Source organism: Papaver somniferum, chromosome 9 (assembly GCF_003573695.1).
Source record: "Papaver somniferum cultivar HN1 chromosome 9, ASM357369v1, whole genome shotgun sequence".
In the NCBI taxonomy this organism is placed as follows: Eukaryota; Viridiplantae; Streptophyta; class Magnoliopsida; order Ranunculales; family Papaveraceae; genus Papaver; species Papaver somniferum.
Window position 1 is genome coordinate 6,027,703 of NC_039366.1, and position 6,843 is coordinate 6,034,545.

Genomic DNA, 6,843 nt, shown 5'->3' on the forward strand with positions numbered 1-6,843 from the left:
CGGTACGGTTTTAGCCATTTCCCAAAGACCTCAATGCCTTTCTTCATATGTCGGTCTCTTGATCAAAATATCATTTTTTTTCCATACATTTATGTGGAGATGAAACACACAAAAAAATAGAAAACACAACAATTGTGGTAAAATCTAGATTTAATTTAAAAAATAATCTTAGAGATTAATATTACAGAAACTACTCGATTTAATTATAGATCTTTCGAGGATTTTAATTTAATCATACAATATTTTTCGTCTAGGCTATTAAGTAACGGTAGTTTAATAAATTTCATGCAAAGTTACAAACATAATCATTGACCAGGTCAACAGTCTTTGACCATCATCTTTGCATTCCCCCCAAGTTGGTTTTTCCGCCCGGATAACAACAATCCGAGAATCACTTTAAAGTGTCAGATTCAAAGCTTAGGACCATTTTTCTTCTTTCAAAAAAGGTTGTTGGGTCCATATCTCTGAACAGACAGAGACAGAGCATCATATTATGTAGCAGATTTGGATACCAATAATGGAGAAGAAGATGGTAAAATCTCATAGGAAGGGTTAATTCAAAAAAATACTCAAAATCCACTCTGCATAATGATATTATTCCTCCTTTGAATTATCTTTTCTCTAGATGTCTGTCTGAAATTTGTCAGTTTCTGTTTTGTTCTTTTAGTAGTTTTTATATAATTGGAGAGGGGTTCCTCCATCCCACTCCAGCTACTATCACATCTGTCCATCCCCTCTGTATTATTTTATAGATTCTCACTTAAAAATCACTTCTTTATTCAATTTTACTTTCAATTTCATTATTGTGTGGATTTCACCACCACCACAACCAGATCTGCAGTCTCCTCTGTCTATTATGTGTTGTTGTCTATTTCCCACAGAGTATGTAGGTCTCTAGAAAAAAGATAAGGTTACTGGGTCATTTCATTAGCAGCTATGTTCTTCATCATCTTCAAGATTTTGTTGCTTTTCCTGCATCTGGGCTTCAATTCTGCAGAAGGATTAGAAGGTGTTGATTTCATCTACAATGGGTTTAAAGAAGCTAAAGATTTGGTACTTGATGGAATGGCTGATATTACATCTGGTGGGCTGTTGAGGTTAACTCATATTGACACCAAGTATGGAGTTGGCCATGCTTTCTACTCCAATCCAGTTCAATTCAAGACCAATTCATCGGTGGCGGCGGCGGTGGATAGAGGTAACATTAGTACTCCACTTTCGTTTTCGACTACTTTCATTTTTGCAATTGTGTCTGAGAGTGAAATTAATGGGCAAGGGATGGCTTTTGTGATTGCACCCACTAGAGGGTTGCCAGGGGGTTTGGCAAATCAGTACTTAGGGATTTTTAATGATACCAATAACGGGAACCCGAAAAACCATATTCTTGCAATTGAGATTGATACTAATAGGAACGTTGAGTATGATGTTGATAATAACCATATTGGGATTGATGTTAATGGATTGAAGTCTGTTAAGGCGAAATTCGCCAAGTATTATACTGATTTGAATGGTGGGTATAAGAATTTGAGTCTTTCGAGTGGCGAACCTATGCAAATGTGGATAGATTATGATGGGGTTAAGAAGCAAATCAATGTCTCAATTGTTCCAATTCATTTAGCCAAACCGGATGTCCCGTTGATGTCGTTGTCACTTGATCTTTCGAGTGTTCTTTTAGACAATATGTATGTTGGATTCTCTTCGTCTACTCAGACTGTGAAGACGTTTCATTACATACATGGATGGAGTTTTAAGGTGAATGGGACAGCTCAAGAGCTTCATGTTCCGAGTCTGCCTGACCATCCTAGGACTTTTAAGAAACCGGAGAAAATTGCTTTGTCTGTGCTCATCCCAATTGTTGTGCTGACCTTAATTGCTGCTGCTGTCATTATCTATGTTTGGAAGAAGAAATATGCTGAGTTGATTGAGGATTGGGAAGACATTTACGGGACTCATAGATTTGCATATAAAGATCTTTACAGGGCTACAAATGGGTTTGGAGAAAAAGATGTTATAGGAAATGGTGCATTCGGCAAAGTCTACCGAGGTGTGTTGCCCTCTACTAAAATTCAAGTTGCTATCAAGAAAGTCTCTCATGATTCGACACGGGGAATGCAGCAATTCATTGCAGAGATTGTTAGTATTGGCAAGCTTCGCCATCGGAATTTAGTACAGCTGTATGGTTATTGCAGGCGTAAAGGAGAGCTGCTGTTAGTCTATGATTACATGCCTAATGGAAGTTTAGACAATTTCCTGTTTCGGCGCCGCTCACAGAATGGATCAACGACAGTGAGGACAATGCTGGATTGGAGTCGAAGGTTTCAGATCATCAAAGGTGTGGCTTCTGGGCTAGTTTATCTACACGAAGAATGGGAAAAGGTTGTGATTCACAGGGATATCAAGTCGAGTAATGTTTTGTTAGATAATGAAATGAATCCAAGATTAGGTGATTTTGGTCTTGCAATGCTGTTTGATCATGGAACCTGTGATGCTCCAACTTCTAGAGTTGTCGGTACGCCAGGTTATCTTGCGCCAGAGATGACTAAAAGCGGAATGGCGTCAACTAGCACTGATGTTTATGCTTTTGGGGTTTTCTTGCTTGAAGTTTGTACTGGGAAGAGACCAGTAGAGCTGAACACAGCCATAACAGGCGAGGGTTTGATTTATCTTGTTGACTGGGCTTTGTCAAATTGGAGGAAAGGCACAATGCTTGACACAGCTGATCGAAATTTAGGAAATGATTATGTGGTAGAGCAGATGGAATTGGCTCTGAGACTTGGGTTGCTCTGTACTCATACGGATCCTGAGCATAGACCAAGTATGAGACGAGTTATGCAGTACCTTAGTGGTGATCTTACTCTGCATCCGTCAGATTTGTCTGCTCTAGATTCTAGCGATACGCTGAATCAAGCATTCACGCGGCGCGATTGTCCTGAAGATCATCGCCTTTTTTCTACTGGAAACACCAAGTCTATACCATCATCAACGCCAACTCAGTCGATACCATCAAGTCCTGTTTGAATTCGTCGTTAAATAGAGGTAGTCACGTTTCGTGTTTGTAATCTATTTAGTGTATTATAATACAGTTTTCAAACTTTGATGTTGAGTTAATATATATGATTCTGAATTTTCCAACAGGTTGCAGAAATTGTTGTTTCATTTCCTTTTAATATTCTTCACTCAAAAGATTCATTCATAGAGAACTGGTCTATTCTGTTTTTCTTTTGTTGCTGTGAATGGATTAGGCATATTCTTGTGTAACTTGTATTGTGCTGAGTTTATGGCACTCCTTCGTTTCGGGAAAAGCGATACTTTCATAAAATAGATGAAACTGAAAAAGTGAAAGCATCACTTCTCCTGAAAACAGAGGGAGTAATACTGTATAACTGAAGAAACTAGAGACGATTTTGCACCAGGTTTTTACCCAAATCTACTGTGGTAGTATCTTATTTCGAGCGCAATCAAAACGCTACAGAATTTGACAATGACTATACCAGTTATATGTACATGTCAAGTCGATTTTATCGTTACAAAAATATGTTCAAAACCTTTGTTGCAAATTACAGGAAGCTTGCAACTAGCTTAGTTATTTATTCGTACAGCATATTATATATGGTTAATCCAATCTTATAATCAGCAAAACTTTTCGCTTGTCCCTCCGGATCCAGGGACTGGTACTCAGCTTGTTAGTTGGCTTGGAGTCGCCTTTCATGTTTTTCTTCTACGAAAACTGCAAACAGAAAAAAGAGCAATGAATGCATTAGGCTCGTATCAGTAAATTGAAAGAACCAGACGAGTAGAAAAATGTTGCAGTACCTTCTTGAGGATTTGTAGATACCGGAATACGTTCATGCAATGTAGGTGATGCTTGTTCAATGCCGAGCATAGAAGAAACAGCCTCTCTAACTTTCTCAACAACACCTGTATCTCCAGTGATTGTTTTCGGGCTCATTGCATCAGATATCACCTCAGAAAGTGCCTTTTCTTCGTCTCCTGGTTCTAGCTTACTTATAAAATATTGTCTAACCGAGACACCTTTATCCCATCTCTTCTCACCACTCCTTATCTCATCTCGACTGCTTGTTATCGGTAACGTGGACGATGCACTAGACTCTGGCATCGCTGCATTTTGAATCTTGGATGCAAGTGACTGGGTTGCTTCAGAAACCTTAGCGTAAGCTGGTCCAAATTTTTCTGTTACAGTTTCGGTTATTGTTTTGCTGGGGCTTTCTTTCTTACCTTGAGGTTCTTTCTCAACCTGAATTGTAATCGCAGGATTATCTGGTGGTGGAGGAGGCGGCGTAGTTGTCATAGAAACAATGGGTGGAGCAGCAGTCTTCACAGGAATAATAGGAGTATTTTTGGTTTCCAAAATATGCTTATCTGAGACTAAAGGTTGATGAACTGCATGACTTGCCACATGCTTGTCCGGATGATTGCCTTGATTGTTACTTGCACGTTCTGATTCATTCACTGAAAACCGAAAAGCGATTAGTACTTAAATCACAAAAGAATCTCATTTTGCTAAGTAACAGTTCAGGGTTTAGGGTTCAGGATGTCAATTACTTGGTGCACCAAGGTATTCTGCAGGTTTATCTGAATGTTTGCCTTGCTCGTTACTCGCACGTTCTGATCCGTACACTGAAAACCGAAGATCAGTTAGTACTTAAATCACAAAAAAATGCCATTTTGTCAAATAACAGTTCAGGGTTCAGGGTTAAGGATTCAGGATGTCAATTACTTGGTGCACCAAGGTATTCTGCAGGTTTATCCGAATGTTTGCCGTGATCATTACTCGCACGTTCTGATTGGTACACTGAAATGAAACCGAAAATTGATTAAGACGTGATCACAATCCAAAGCCAGTTTATTAAACACATTTCATTAGGGTCTTAATTAACATTACTTGGTGCACCAAGGTATTCTGCAGGTCCAACAGAAGCTTCTTTATGTTCAACATGGTAATGATTCTTGTCATCATCTTCTTCCGCATCATTATAATCATCGTCGTCTAGTGCCACACCCCACGCAGGAGGTGGAGGAGTAGTAGGCGTACCGGTACCCGGTGACGCTGACGGCGAGGAATTGTTATGGTGTTTTTTCTTATTAACAAGGTTATGTTTCCATTTCTTAGCCTTCTCTTTAACCTTTGCGATAACTGATTTTTTGTTACTCGGACTGTGAGTTATATGATCAATTTCTTCTTGGTCGTGATTCTTCCCAAACATAGGCGTCGTTGGCGTAGTCGGAGTCGCCGTCTTCCCCGAAGCTTCATTTTGATGATGCTTGGTTGGTGTTGCAACCGTTGTTATTCTTGCAATAGCTTCATTTTGCGGATGCTTGACTGCCGGCGGTGTTGCTTCCGTTACCAATATCCTCGCAGTTGCTTCGTTCGGATGATGCTCATGGCCTGTATTTAAGCAATATCACATGAATACGAGATGTTACATATGCGTGAATGAATGGGTTTAGTTATGCATTACCTGTTGCAATATGACGAGGATGGTGCTGCTGCTCCGAGCTGCTGCCACGATCTCTCGATGATTTCGACGAGGTTTCGACGCGATGGAGCTGAGCCATGTTAATGATGAATGTTTCAGGAATGGAATTCTTCTTGCAGGCAAGAGAGATTGAGATGACATTTAAGATGGAGTTCGGTTTTTGGTTTCAATGGTCTCAAACAAATGTTGCCTACGATGAATTCTCCCTTTCAGTAATATTTCTCTTGGTCAAATTTACAAAGCATAACTTGTGGGCCCTATCTTGCCCACGTGGAAAGAGTAAAGTTGAATTGCTCAACTTGGCTAACCTTGTCCTGTATTAACTTCCCTTTTTCGCATTAACCAAGAATCTCGCTCACTAGCCATGCACGCTAGCAGTTTTTGAAACACCCATAAAACTGGGTTTCCTTAACGATCAATTCTTGTCTTTCTAGTATCACCGCACAATGTCAAGCAGCTGTACGATGCCAGCAGAGTTTTACTTAGAAATACTGACAAGATTACCAGTGAAATCCGTCTTCCGCTGTAAGTCAGTTTGCAAGTCTTGGTATTCCATGATTTCTAGCCCTATTTTTGCAAAATTTCACATCCAAGAAAATAAAAATAAGTCTAGTAGGAATAGTCTGTTGCTTGAACTTGAGGATGATACACACTCTATGAGTTACAATTCACTAGAATCATCATTATCAACCAAGGAGATTGAAGATGATGCTGTTAGAGTTAGAATGTGGTACCCATTCAAATCAGGTATGTTTAGAGATATTGAGCGTATTCGTTTACTCGGTTCTTGTAATGGTATGGTTTTTCTATCGATTGAGGATCTTGATGTTTATGATGATGATGGTGATTCTAATTCTGATGATAGTAGTGATGAATCTGATGATTATAGTTATTTTTTTTTCGATTGAGGATCATGATAATCTTTATGATGATTCTAATTCTGATAATAGTAGTGATGGATCTGATGATTATAGTTATGGTGGTGGTGGTAAGGATCACTTCTTGTGTGTTTGGAACCCAGCCACAAGGGAATACAAGTTGATACTGTTGGATAAACTTCAACATTAAGCCTAAGATAATCTCTAACAAGTTGGTTAGGATAAGAAAAGGCAATTTATGTAATCCTAAGGGAATTAGAAGTCATCTAGTTCTAAGAAAAGGAAAGACATGTAATAAGGTAATAGGACTAGGAAAAGGAATTCATAGTTCTATATATATATGATCACCAAAGTTGTGGTTGATCATATGAGCAAGATTAGAGCTTGTGTTTAGTTTTGAGAGATTTTCTAAACATAAATAAAAAGAGTTGTCTTTATATAAGCTAAGTTTCATCTTGCAGTTGCCA

The 6,843-nt window shown here is 38.9% G+C and overlaps 3 protein-coding genes across 5 annotated transcripts; 2 read left to right on the forward strand and 1 right to left on the reverse strand.

The window, feature by feature from the left end:
• The first annotated feature begins 474 nt into the window (after positions 1 to 474).
• LOC113308632 (L-type lectin-domain containing receptor kinase IV.2-like) lies at positions 475 to 3,134 on the forward strand. The gene has a single exon (XM_026557093.1). The coding sequence runs from the start codon at positions 937 to 939 to the stop codon at positions 3,016 to 3,018; it is 2,082 nt and encodes a 693-aa protein (XP_026412878.1). The 5' UTR covers positions 475 to 936; the 3' UTR covers positions 3,019 to 3,134.
• A 280-nt stretch (positions 3,135 to 3,414) lies between these two features.
• Positions 3,415 to 5,637, reverse strand: LOC113308633. Of its 3 annotated transcripts, XM_026557094.1 has the most exons (6): positions 5,481 to 5,637; positions 4,904 to 5,407; positions 4,739 to 4,813; positions 4,564 to 4,638; positions 3,814 to 4,470; positions 3,415 to 3,727 (listed from the first exon to the last, which is right to left on the reverse strand). In XM_026557094.1, exons 1-6 carry the CDS (start codon positions 5,575 to 5,577, stop codon positions 3,684 to 3,686), a joined length of 1,452 nt encoding a protein of 483 aa, XP_026412879.1. In that variant the 5' UTR covers positions 5,578 to 5,637; the 3' UTR covers positions 3,415 to 3,683. The 3 variants fall into 3 exon arrangements, with proteins under 3 accessions (XP_026412879.1, XP_026412881.1, XP_026412882.1); XM_026557096.1 differs by lacking the exon at positions 4,739 to 4,813; XM_026557097.1 differs by lacking the exons at positions 4,564 to 4,638; positions 4,739 to 4,813.
• Positions 5,638 to 5,944: 307 nt separating this feature from the next.
• On the forward strand, positions 5,945 to 6,406 carry LOC113311224 (F-box protein At5g49610-like). The gene has a single exon (XM_026560067.1). The coding sequence runs from the start codon at positions 5,945 to 5,947 to the stop codon at positions 6,404 to 6,406; it is 462 nt and encodes a 153-aa protein (XP_026415852.1).
• The last annotated feature ends 437 nt before the right edge of the window (positions 6,407 to 6,843 follow it).